Source organism: Pongo pygmaeus, chromosome X (assembly GCF_028885625.2).
Source record: "Pongo pygmaeus isolate AG05252 chromosome X, NHGRI_mPonPyg2-v2.0_pri, whole genome shotgun sequence".
NCBI classification, from domain to species: Eukaryota; Metazoa; Chordata; class Mammalia; order Primates; family Hominidae; genus Pongo; species Pongo pygmaeus.
In genome coordinates, this window is record NC_072396.2 from 116,184,242 (window position 1) to 116,198,216 (window position 13,975).

Genomic DNA, 13,975 nt, shown 5'->3' on the forward strand with positions numbered 1-13,975 from the left:
GCCTATGGTCTTTCTACCACTGCAGGCTATCTATAAATAGCAGGATGACTTTTATAATTTTCTCCTTGAATTTCTGCTTTTATATTAAGTGTTTGAGATTTATAGGCTAGACATTTTATTTTCCTTCTCCATGATCCAGTCACCTTTCTCCAGGCCCTCGCTGTCCCCCTCCACACTGTGTAATCTCAGTCTGAGACAAAAAAACAGATAGGAGGAGTAAATGAAGTGTCCTGTTGCTGATTTTCTATAATCTCAACATAAACACTTATCAGTGTTGTTGAGATTTAATCTCTCTAGCTCATCTGTGAGACCAATTTTAATTTTGAGCCATCTGCCACAGACAAATGAGTAATTATGGAAGAGCCCAGAGGGGCGGGCCATGGGGAGAAGGTTGGCTTAGCCTCTTTTCACCTGCTTGCATTGACGCAAGTGACCAAGAAAGAAAATTACTTGGGTGGGTTGTTGATATAGAGGCCAGCAGCTCTACCTCCCTGTTGCTCAAATCCTTAGACTCTAGTGAAAAAGGAAGGATGACTTTGAGGTCATGCAGATTGCCTGGCAACAGACGGGAGAGCATTGCCATCAGGGCCAGGCAGAAGGAGGTAATCTTAGAACTAAGTTGGTTTGTTTACCAGCCTCTTCCTCTCACTCCACTGGTGGTGCCTTGTGAGGAGTACCGTTTGCCAGCTGGTCTCTCCATTCCATACGACATGCTAAGTCAAATAGATGGAGTAAAGCTGAAAATAATAGTTATTGACCTCTGTGTAGCATTTTTCAAACCTTTGTTTCAAAAGACTTGGGCATATCTTAACCTTATTTCTTTCTCACAATAGGTTTCTGGATTAGGTAGGGCTAGGTATTGTTAGCTTCATTCTGCAGATGGTGAAGTTGAGCTACAGAGAGATTCTGTGACTTGCCCAAGGTCACACTGTTAGCTACAAGCTGGCTTGCACCATGAACAGTGAATTATAGTCTGTCACTCTGTCTTGTAGGCCAGTGGCTTTTAAGCTGTGTTCACTCCTCAGGGGCCAAGGAGGTGTGGGAGTAGAAGTGTGTATATGTGTGTGTGTGTGTGTGTGTGTGAGAGAGAGAGAGAGAGAACGAACAAGTGGGTTTGAAACCCAACCTGCACTTAAACTAGGGAAACTCTGCTTGGGTCTGTTTTGCATCTGAGTGGGTTTTCATTTAATGAAAGACTCTACTGCTGAAAATGTTTAAGAACCACTTGTTTAGACAAATATTTCTCATAGAGAGTATAGTGGGTTGAACTGTGTCCCCCAAAAGATATATTCAAGTCTTAACTCTTGGTACTTGTGAATGTGACCTTATTTGGAAGAAGGGTCTTTGCAGATTTAATCAAATTAAGATGAGGTCATCCTGGATTAGGGTGGGCACTAAATCAAATGACTGGTATCTTCATAATAAAAAGGAGAGGAAGATTTAGGTAAAGAGACACAGAAGGAAACTACAGAGACACAGAAGAAAGATACAGAGGAGAACTTTGACAGCAGAGGCAGAGATTGTAGTGATGCAGCTATAAGCCAAGGTATGCAGAGGATTAGCAGCAACCACCAGAGACTAGCAGGGAGGCACGGAACAGATTCTCCCTCCAGAAGAAACCAGCCATGCTGATACATTCTTATCAGACTTCTGACCTCTTGACCTGTGAGAGAAGACATTTTTGTTGTTTTAAGAGACCCAATTTATGGTAATTTGTTATGGCAGCCCTAGGAAACAAATACAGAGAGGTATGCGGACCTCTTACCTAGAAACAGGTGGGGGTTGCATTTGTTAAAATTCTGATTTCAGGCCTAAACTCCAAGATTCTGAATCTGTAGGTATGTAGTGGGGCTCAGAAATCTGCATTTTGACAAGTTTCTCATGTGCACAACAATTGATTTAGAGCTGGTTTTGAGCATACACAGACGTGAGTCTCCTCTCTGAATTGCGGTTAGATTTGCTCTCCCTGATAACAGTACTCCTCTGGTGGTTTCTACAGTCAGTGGCTCAAAGGTAGCAAGCATACTAGACCAGAAATAGGTGGGCATTAGACCTTATGTTGTCTCAAGAATTTTGAATGCTGAGACCAATTTCAGATGATTTACCCAACAAAAATCACAAATTTCCCTGGTTGTCAAAATCTACCCCTAAGTAAATAGGCTACAGTGATTAGGGAGTGGGCCAAGAGGGTCAGATTTCTGGAGCAACAAGTCCACAGAGTAACATAACATACACACACACATCTGTGCACACACACACAGACATACATAGACACACATACCCCTGTTTGGTGAGGAAAATTCTACCTGATAGAGTATCATCATATTTTAAAAGATTTCGTTCTTATTAAAAATGAAAGTCTCCATATCAAAGTTGATCCTTGAAGTTACTGTCAGCCCCTTATGCCCAGCCCCTGACCTTTGTCTGAGATGATAGACTAAAAGATGGGGAAGAGCACAAGAGTCTGGGATAAGGATAGAGCAGACAGCTTCTTACTTCTAGCCTGGAGCTAAAGCCCTTGCCCAGTAAAGCCAAGGAAGGCAGTGGTTTATCTTCCCAAGAGTGATGGAGGTCAACTGTGCCCAATCTCCTGGAAAGATAAGGGAGGGACTCAGTGAAAAAGAGTAGTTGTTTGAATTCCAGGTGTGGGAGAAAGGCCTCCCTGAAAACGGCTTGCCCGTCTAAACCAAAAGTCCTTCAGAAGGTCTGTGTTTGCTCACATCCCTGATGGCTCCCAAGTAAACAAATTTTGTTTCTATCTCCCAGAAAGACAGAACTCCAGTACTGTGACAGTTATAGTTACTGACATATGACTTATCACAGCGATTGTCAGAGCAATGGAAGAAAATGAAATTTAGCAGAGGCTCATGGTGGGGGTTAGAGGGAGAGAGAAGAAAGGGAAGAGAAGGCTGCTGAAGAGACTTGGGAATGGAGCTGATAACTTTGTGGGTTTGTACATACAGTGTGATAGCTAAGTACGGACAAAGTAGGTCTTATATTGGGAATGTGTATGAAAGGGTCCTGATAAAAACCTGCCTGAGCCAAGTGGCTTTACCCAGGTTCCATAGGATTGACTTTCCTCTGTCAGTAGGTTCATTCCTGTAAGTTAAGTAGTACCTTTCCCCAGGGAGGTCATGCCTTTGATTGCACTTTGGTATAAGTTTGCCTAGTGTCTTTCTTCCTGACTGGCAGAGCCTCAGCATTCAGTAGAGCATAGAGGAAAGATGGAGGAAATGAGGGCCATCAAATGAGAACTCGGCCCACTTTCAAAACTCAGACAGAGCTGGCATTACTAGCCTCCTTCTTGGAACCTTCTCTGTGATCTCCTCATTCCCAAAACTGTAATGAAGCTAAATCAAGTTGAATATGAAAGTCCAGAGGGTCTTGTTCAATCAGCAAGCCATGTGCTTTTCTGGGAGATTCACTTAACTCTTTCATGTTCCTCAGCAAACATTTATATATCACCCATCACGTACTAGGCACTGGGTTAAGTACTGATGAGGGAAACATGGAAACCATTGAACATTAGATTTTTGCCTCACATTTGAGAAACAATTTAATTACAGAGATCAGACATTTACACAAGTAAGGCTAGCCAATAGTACAAAATGATATGTGATTGGTGTCAAGTGAAGGGAAAAGCCAATGGGCTGCAGATTCTCAGAGGCTGGCAAAGTCATTCTGGAGCAGTGTAGCTGGGTAAGCCTTAGTATAGAATAGCACATTAAATCACCCAGGCACTTGGCAGGGATCTGGGGAAATTGGGAATAAAACATATCAGTTTTAATGGAGATAGTGAGGTGGACCGAGTCAAGTCAGGAATATATTCACACCTCTCTGCTTTGCTAGTCATCCAAATCCTTCAGGCCCCTCCTTTCCAGAGGGCTGATATATCCTCCATTGATCTACTTTGTCTCAGAACTTCTGTGCTGGGAATCCTGACTTACTCAGACTGCTAGAGAAGCAGTGTGGCTTAGTGGTTAAGAGAGTGTGTTCAAGAGCTAAGCTGCCTGGGTTTGAATGCTGGCTCTCACATTGACTAGTTGGGATCTTGGACAATTGACCTAATCATCATGTGAGTCAATTTTTCTTTTTTATTTATTTATTTTGAGACAGAGTGTCTCTCTGCCACTCAGGCTGGAGTATAGTGGTGCGATCTTGGCTCACTGCAACCTCCGCTTCCTGGGTTCAAGTGATTCTCCTGTCTCAGCCTTCTGAGTAGCTGGAATTACAGGCCTGCACTACCACACCCAGCTAATTTTTCTGTTTTTAGTAGAGACCGGGTTTCTCCTAGGCTGGTCTTGAACTCCTGAGCTCAAGTGAACTGCCCACCTCGGGCAAATCCCAAAGTGCTGGGATTACAGGCGTGAGCCACTGCAGCTGGTCTCAATTTTTCTTATGGTAAAATAGGGATGATAATAATACTGTCTATCTAATAGAGTTGCTAAGAGGATTGAATGGGATAAGCCATGTCAGATACTTAGCACAGTGTGGGTTGTATGTTACTCATTCATTAAATATACATTTATGAAGTGTTGATGATGTACCAATAATTTTTCTAGTGATGTAATACAGCAGTGAACAAGAGAGAGAAAGTCCTACTCTCTTAGTACTCTGTTCAATGCTGATGGTGGAGGGGGATTCAGGCCCTTTACTCAAGGAACTTTTATTATCACATAGTGTCTTTGCTTTCTGCTCCATTTATTATAATTCTTAGTCCGTGAGTTATAATTAAGTTTATTTTCATTCTTTTTTGTTTAATTAGGCAAATATGAAAGCTATGAATTTCCTTTAAACTCAGCTTTGGGCATATACCATTAGATTTGATGCTGAGTGTTTCCATTATTACTATTTCTAAGAAATTTGCAATTTTGGTTTTGTTATCTACTATTTCTACTTTTTGGAAAGTGTTGAGGTATTCCAATTTTGATGATTTAGTATTTTTTTGTCCCTACTATGTGCATAATTCTGTGTTCCTAAAGAAGAGAGACAGTGAAGAGAGACCTGTCTGACTTGAGGGGTGTTTAGAAGGGGCTAGGGGAATACAGGACTGGAAAGACCATTGCATGAGGGCATTGAGGTACAAGCTTCATGGATTGGTTTCTTTTCTAATAACTACAGTTATTGAAAGTGTTGGGGTACAGAAAATAATTCCCCAAAATATGGCACTTAAGCATGCTGAGTGCTTTGAAAAATGGAAAGGCCGCTGGGCGCAGTGGCTCATGCCTGTAATCCTAGTACTTTGGGAGGCTGAGGTGGGCGGATTGCCTGAGCTCAGGAGTTCGAGACCAGCCTGGGCAACACGTTGAAATCCCATCTCTACTAAAATACAAAAAATTAGCCAGGCGTGGCGGTGTGCATCTCTAGTCCCAGCTACTCGGGAGGCTGAGGCAGGAGAATTGCTTGAACCCGGGAGGCGGAGGTTGCAGTGAGCCGAGATTGCGCCACTGCACTCCAGCCTGGGTGACAGAGTGAGACTCCATCTCCAAAAAAAAAAAAAAGAAAAAAGAAAGAAAAGTGGAAAGGCCTCAAAAATAAGCCTCAGAACTGAGCTCTCTTTCTGACCTTTGTCCACCTCCCTGTCTCTCTGATCCTTTTTAAGGATATACCCCGAGGGACTCTCTGTAACTTCCTTATCTGAGTAAAGAAGCTTCTTTCCAAAAGAAATGCAATTGTCTTAAGACTCCCTCCCTAGAAATCTAATCAAATAACCAAGAAAGATCAACCATGGAGAAGAGATGGGCAGTCATCACTGTGACCCAACGGAGTTTTCATGTATTTGTCTGAGGGCAGCTCCAAGAGATTACCTAGGGGACTTCATCTGCATAATAAGAAAACATAAAGTGGGGGAAGGACACCCTTTTCAACAAATGGTGCTGGGATAATTGGCTAGCCACATGTAGGAGAATGAAACTGGGTCCTCATCTCTCACTTTATACAAAAATCAACTCAAGATGGATTAAGGACTTAAACCTAAGACATGAAACTATAAAAATTCTAGAAGATAACATTGGAAAAACCCTTCTAGATATTGGCTTAGGCAAGGATTTCATGACCAAGAACCCAAAAGCAAATGCAATAAAAACAAAGATAAATTGCTGGAACTTAATTAAACTAAAGAGCTTTTGCACAGCAAAAGGAACAGGCAGCAGAGTTAACAAACAACCCACAGAGTGGGAAAAAAATCTTCACAATCTATACATCTGACAAAGGACTAATATCCAGAATCCACAATGAAAATCTCAAGCAAATCAACAACAACAAAAACACTCCCATCAAAAAGTGGGCTAAGGACATGAATAGACAATTCTCAAAAGAAGATACACAAATGGCCAACAAACATATGAAAAAATGCTCAACATCACTGATGATCAGGGAAATGCAAATCAAAACCACAGAGTGATACCACCTCACTCCTGCTAGAATGGCCATAATCAAAAAATTAAAAAAAAATAGTAGATGTTGGCGTGGATGCAGTGAACAGGGAACACTTCTATGCTGCTGGTGGGAATGTAAACTAGTACAACCACTATGGAAAACAGTTTGGAGATTCCTTAAAGAACTACAAGTAGAACTATCATTTTATCCAGCAATCCCACTACTGGGTATCTACCCAGGGGAAAAGAAGTCATTATATGAAAAAGATACTTGCACACGCATATTTACAGCTGAACAATTCACAATTGCAAAAACATGGAACCAACCCAAATGCCCATCAATCAACAAGTGGATAAAGAAACTGTGGCGTATATATATATATACAATGGAATACTACTCAGCCATAAAAAGGAATGAGTTGGCTGGGCACAGTGGCTCACTCCTGTAATCCCTGCACTTTGGGAGGCCAAGGTGGGTGGATCACGAGGTCAGGAGATCAAGAACATCCTGGCTAACACAGTGAAACCCTGTCTCTACTAAAAATACAAAAAAATTAGCCAGGCATGGTGGCAGGCGCCTGTAGTCCCAGCTACTCGGGAGGCTGAGGCAGGAGAATGGCATCAACCCAGGAGGTGGAGCTTACAGTGAGCCGAGATCGCACCACTGCACTCCAGCCTGGGTGACAGAGTGAGACTCTGTCTCAAAAAAAAAGAATTAATTAATGGCATATGCAGCAACCTGGATGAGATTGGAGACCATTTTCCTAAGTGAAGTAATTCAGAAATGGAAAAACAAACATTGTATGTTCTCACTCATAAGTGGGAGCTAAGCTATAAGGATGCAAAGGCATAAGAATGACACAATGGACTTTGGGGACTCAGGGGACAAGGAAGGGAAGGGGGAGAGGAATAAAAGACTACAAATAGGCTGCAGTATATACTGCTCATGGTGATGGGTGCACCAAAATCTCACAGATAACCACTAAAAAACTTACTCATGTAACCAAGCACTACCTGCTCTGCAATAACCTATGGAAATTTAAGAAAAAAAAGACAGCATTAGTTCTTGTGCAGTTCCACCCCTCACTTTCCCTTAACTTGTTGGCACCATCCAGAGTCCAAAGATAATCATTTATAAAATAATGTTTGCCTCCCAGGTCCATACATTTCTACCCTATGAAGAGAGTATTTATGTCTCAAACATCTGACTTTTCTTTGAGCCTCAAACTTTGTGTATGGTTTCCATGTCCATATGCATGTTAATACATTTTGTATGCCATTTTGTCCTATTAATCTGCCTACTGTAAGTTCATTTTCAGTGAACCTTTAGACAGCAGAAGGGAAGCTGCAAAAGGATGCACGGGAATGACAGGCTTATAATGCTATTTTAGGGAGAATAATGCTATTTAGGGAGAATAATGCCTTATTCTCGGGATATTATTGCTCAGGATTTGAGAGAGGGGAACATGCTAGAGACAAGACCAGTCAGAAGAGCTTTATATTAATCTAGGACAGCAGTTCTCAAACTTGATTGTACATGAGAATCCTCTGGAGGGCTTGTTGGGGCCCCACCCCAGAGTTTCTGATTCAATAGGGCTGTGGCAGAGGCCTGAGAATTTGCGTTTCTAACAAGTTCCCAGGTAATGCTGATGCTGCTAGTCAAGGGACCGCACTTTAGGAACCACTCATCTAAGAGAGAGATGTTGAGAACCAGAGCCAGACTGGTGAAAGATGAACTAGAGAGGAGAGAAAGTATATGAAAGATATTTGGAAGGAAGGAATCACAGGACTCGGGGATTGGACATGCAGGCAAGGGAGCCAGACAAATAAAAGATGACTTCAGAGTATCAAACCTAGGTGCCTTGGAGGATATGAGAATCACAGAGGCAAAACCCCAAACATTTGGAAGTGGAATGAAGTCACTTGATAGGTACTGGGAAAATATATGAGGCCTTATTCCATAAGCACCTGCACCATGGCACTCAAGTTTAAAGGCCTCCTGTATTGTCTTCAGAGAGAGGCTAATGAGAAGTAGAAAGCCCAAGTCTGTATTTTGTCCCTCCTTTTCTAGAATATAACCTTTGAGTAGAGGAGGAAACGGAAGATAGAAAGCAGGGTGTACGAAGGTTAGAAGGGGCTTGAATAGTCTGGAAACAAAGAACACATCATTGGGTTGCTAAGTACATTCAGTGAGTACTGAATGTATATGGGCAAACACTAATAAGGAAAAGGTAAATCAGTAAAACTCAGCATGGGCCACGTAGGGTAGCTCCAGGATGCTACCTGAGATCACTGGTGCAATTTCTGAGATAGGGCATCTCAATTCCAGACCACCTAACCTTCCCTAGTTTCAGGGCTTCTGACCTGGTGCCCTGTTGTGTCTGGCTCTTTCCCAGCCTATAGGAATTTCTCTTACCTGCTTCTCTCCGCTGGGCCGCCTGTAGCTGAGCAGAAGCTCCACAGCGCCCACCACTTCCTTGCGTATGGCATAGAGCAATGCATCACCCACATACACACTGTGGTTCAGCAGTAGCTCCATGATCTCCAGGTTCTCGTTCTCAATGGCAATGAGCAGGGCACTCCGGCCCAGGGGGTCCATGCAGTTGATGTTAACATTATAGTAGATCTCAGCCTCCTGAAGGGCCTGCTTCACAGTGGCATAGTCCCCCTTCTCCACAGCGTTGAGGAAGGCCTTCTCCTCCGCAGAGAGCTCTGTCTCAGCCCTCACAATTTGCAGGGGGATGCGGTCTCTGTACGGTGAGTGGTTGACCTTTTTGTAGTACAGTTGGGCCATGGTTCACAGCAATTTAGAAATCTGAGTGAGGAAACAGAGAAAGACCAAAAATATCCTTAGATACGTGGAGGTCTCAAGTGGCCAGTTATGGAGGCAGCCCTGCTAAGGGGTTAGAAAATCCTAAACTACTTCAATGACACAATCTTTTTTCCTCTTACAAAGAAGTATAACAGAAAAAGCCCAGGCTTTGGGGTCAGGAAGACCTGGGCTTAAATCCTGGTTTTATGACTTGCCAGTTCTGTGGCCTTGAGTAAGTTACTCAAGCCCTCTGTACTTTATTTATTAATACTAAGGTTATCAATCTTAATAATATTACTCGCAGTTATCATTTAGTGACTGCTTGCTGTGTGCCAGGTCCTGTGCTACAGAATAATTCCTACCTCATAAAGCTATTGTGAGAGTTAAATAAGATATACATTATCAAAGCAACTGGCATAGGGTAAACCTCCTAGGACATGGCATAAGCTAGTTCCTACCTTCCTTCTCTTCTGGTGCCTGAAAATACTCATGGTAACACTTCTGACTAGTGATGCAAAGTTGGAAATCTTCTTTGGCCAATTTCCTTCAGGCTCTAGGTCTCTGGTTCTATGCTAATTTTCAAGATTACATTTGTAACTATCCCAGATGCACATCCTGGATTGAAATCCTATTCCAGTTCTAACTGCAACCCTGCTTCTTGCTGCTGCTCACTGGGGGAAGGGGTACTGACTCCAATAGGCCAAAGCCAACAGCAAAAGATAAGCGTGTACCCTCTGTGCCTGCTCATGATTTTTTCCTCTGCATTTCAAATGAAAAGCTAACAGATCTGAGAATCTGTTTGATTAAATTCTGATAAGTGAATGGTCTGTTTTATTTGTATCATACCTAAATCCAGGTTATATTTAATAGAATTAGTTTTAAAGTAAAAACCTAGTTATTGAGCTCCTACAATGTGTTTAAACTGTCTCTGGGAGACAAAGGTAAAAAGACAGCCTTTGTCTTCAATCACATAGAATGAATCGCAGTATAGAGCTCTTGCCTCATAGTTGACAGATAAAATTTATACACATTCCTCATTAACTCCCTGTAGCATCCCTGTGAGATGGGAATGATTATCTTCTCCAAGGGAGAAAATGAGGCTCAGATCTATTAGGTGTTGGCTCTACTTTTCTCCTCATCCCTGAGGCCTCCAGGCCGCTCTGGAGGCTGAGTTAGGATGGACCTATTCCAGTGTCTCATTACTTAACTGTTTTGCCAGCTAAAGGACACGGAAATGTGCTAAAGAGCCTCTTTTCTCACCTTCTGGATGTAAGAAAAGATAAAGACATGAAGCTTCCACCAACATTTACCTCAGTCTTCCAGGTAATGACATTCCTGCTTTGGCAGAGGGGGAGGCGTATCTTATATCAAATGGTATTTGCAATTCATGTGCTTGTGACCTTCTGGGAAGTTAGTATTTGAAGATGAGTGTTGACTCTTGCCCTGAGCAGGCCCAAATGACAAATTTCTCTCCACATCTAAATCCCAAGAGAACAGGGTGCTGTTTCACTGCCTCAAGACCCAAATGACAAATCTCTCTCCACATCTAAATCCCAAGAGAAGAGGGTGCTGTTTCACTGCCTCAAGACCCAAATGACAAATCTCTCTCCACATCTAAATCCCAAGAGAAGAGGGTGCTGTTTCACTGGCTGAAGCAGCACTGATACATTCTTTCACTACTTGCAAGTAAAGTGAAAGTAGTGAAAGTAGTGAAAGTGGCTAAATGAACAGCACTTGGAGTAAGCATTTGCCAATACACAGCACAAAACTTTAATGATACTAATTGTAGACTGCCTCCCTGCCTTTACCTTGTAAACAAAAATGAGTGGGGGAGAGAAGGGATAGTGTGACCTCCTAAAGTGAGGACCAACAACCCAATTAGCTTCTATTTATTTAATCAATACAAACACACAGAGAGCCTCTATTGTGTCTAGCACTCTGCTAGCCCCTGCTAGGGGATAGGAAACAATACAACCCTGCTCATTGAGGGCTGGAGGCCTCACAGAAAGTTTCATAAAGATGGTAGCTCTTAGGCTAATCCTTGGAGGATGAATTAAACATGAAAGTGTGGGGGCAGTTCAGGCACTGCCGAGTGCAACAAGAAAGATGAGATCAGTTACGGCCTAACTGGGTGATGGGTTGGGGGGGAACGCAAGGGGTCTTATTTTTTCAGCTTAATAGGATATAAGGATTAGAGGTGAGCTAACATTCCAAAGCAATAGCTCATAATCTTGGTATCCTCATCTGAAAAATGGTCTTGAACACTTGCTGCCCATTTGCCATTTAAGAGGCTACCATGGAAGAAAAGGCTAGATGTCCTTTCAGATGGTGTCACTGGTGGTGTTACTGCTATAGGAAGCATTACTGCTACAGGAAGATCTGCAACCCCCTTAGTAAGGCACAGTTGTGGGGGGAAGCAGAAGAATATTGTATCCCAGGGAAAGGTGAGAATGAAGGAAACTAACTCAATCGGTGCCCTATTACGTGCCAGGCACTGTGCCAGAAGCTGGGGCAATAAAGTTATAAAAATAATCATTAGTTTTGAATACTTAACATGGCTCAGGCATGGTGCCAGGTACTGGAGTGGCACTATTACTACCACTGCCTCTAATTGTAATCATAATGAAGGCAACAAGCAGTAACATTCACTGAATTCTCAGTATGTGCCAGATGCATGGGTTAAAGTAGTGAAGAGAGAAAACAGTAAAATCATGGTAATTTGTAACTTGAGGCAAGTATAATCGGATGATATATAGTCAGTTCAAAGTCCAGTTTTAATTTTCATCTCTTGCATTTGGAATTAGTCTGGTGTATGTAATTTTCCAGTGGGCTCTGTTGTAAGGGGCCTCAATAATATTCCTCTTTAGAAAAAATAAATCTACAAACATTTGCCTGAGATTTTACCATTAGAGTCACTCTTGCTTTAAGGGACTACATTGCCAAAACTACCCCTGGATGAAATAATAAATCACATGGCTAAAAACTAGTAATATATCAACATGAATTCCTTCATTAGGAACATTGCTATGACTTTGGAATTAAAGCAATGTCTGGCTAAAAGAATGGGGGTGAAGTGATGGAGGGTAAAGGAGAGGTCTGGTATCCAGCCTTGGAAATCTCTGTTAAATAGTTATGCCCAGCTCTATGCTATGAATAAAGAATAATGCAAAAATGGGTTTCCTGCATTGTCTGTTGACATGCAGACTCATATAGCTGTCTAATGACTTGCCTAATTCTTTGCCCTTTTCCAATCCCCACAGCTGCAGCCACTTGACCCTCACTCATAGCTTTAGCCTCAGCCTCACTCCAGGCTCAGAGGCCAATCCTTTCTCTGCATGCTTGCTGTTAGGCCTACTCTGCCATTATTCTGAGAATAAGTAACTAGTGACAGAGTTTCTGGTATCTTTTAAGAATGTATTATTTGGAAGGTTTTTCCCCATTACCCTTTACCTTTATACTTGGTAGATGCACTCATCTGCCATTAACCAAAGCTAAGCCTCGAGGTATATTCTTAACTAAAGAAACAAAACCTGCCAGTATTTCATGCCATTCTGCCAGTGAACCCCACTCGCAATGTAGTTCTCCAACCATGAAAGATTAAGAATGGTCTAACAGGCTGCCTCAGAGGGCTTATCATGTTCTCTCTTTTCTTTGCTGCTGGCCAGAGGAGTTTGTCTAATAGAATCTGTGACATTTGTGGGCTTAAATGATGCGATTCAAAGAGCTAAATCGATGGACTTGGCAGAAGGCCAGGACACAAAATGGCTTTGGCAAATCCCAGCCCAGATTTCTGCCCAGCATAAGACTTCATCTGTGAGGAGGAAAGGGTGGCTTTCTACCTAACTAAGAAAGCATCAGTACCTTCAGAGTGTCGTGGTATCTGTGCATGGCTTGCCCCGTGTGTCATGGAGACTGAAGCTTAAATGGTAAAACCCTTGTGACCTTTCACAATTTTCCAAACTTATCTGTCCAGTTGTCTATCTCTTCAGGGCCTTTCTAAGGCAAGTAAATTTAATCTGATAAATTTGTATGATCTAAGGTGTGAATGACTGGTAACACATTGAACAACTAATTCTTAATATATACCAGGCACTATAATAGAAGCTGATGATAATGGCTGAGTGGCTTAAAACCATACTTCTCCTAGGAAAAAAAATAATATTTGAACAGGGACCTTGAATGAGCCGTCCAAAAAGTGCCTATAGTGGAAATTTCTTGTATAAAAGCACAGGGGTGGGCTGGTCATGGGAAAGTTATGGGGTTGTTGATTTTGAGAGCATTTTGGCTTCTACGAGATTATCACTTTGAGAACTAATTTTAATGTAGTGACACTATTCTTTCCCCGAAAGGTCCAGATCTTGAACCTCCTGTAAAGAACTCCAAAGTCCATCTAGAATAACCCCCAGCCCAATGAAAAAGTCCCCTTGACAGTATCCTTGTTAAGTGATTGTTCGGTTAATCAGCACCTCCACAGATGGAAAACTCACCACTTCCTCACCTGCATGGTGAACACCGACTTTCAGCAAATACTCTCCTATGTTCAGCTGAAATCACCTGCCTATAACTTTTATCTCCTGGCCCAAGTTCTGCTCTCTAGAGCAGCATCAAGCAAAGCTCCCCTTTATTACACATGACAACTTTCAAATGTTTAATGTCAGCAGTAATGTATTCCTCTACCTAACCATTCTCAGTTTCTTCAATCATTCTTATTAGATACTTTCCAGATTTTGGAGCATCCTACTGGTCTGCTTCTAGTTATAAAGTACTTTGTTTCTCTTAAAATGTA

At 42.2% G+C, this 13,975-nt stretch overlaps 1 protein-coding gene across 1 annotated transcript in view; it reads right to left on the reverse strand.

The window, feature by feature from the left end:
* Positions 1–13,975, reverse strand: part of TRPC5 (transient receptor potential cation channel subfamily C member 5) — a 322,611-nt gene that overhangs the window by 181,517 nt on the left and 127,119 nt on the right. Inside the window, exon 2 of the mRNA XM_054471093.1 lies at positions 8,794–9,192. Within this exon, the coding sequence (XP_054327068.1) occupies positions 8,794–9,171 (378 nt within the window). The 5' untranslated portion in view covers positions 9,172–9,192. The remainder of the gene's footprint in view (positions 1–8,793; positions 9,193–13,975) is intronic.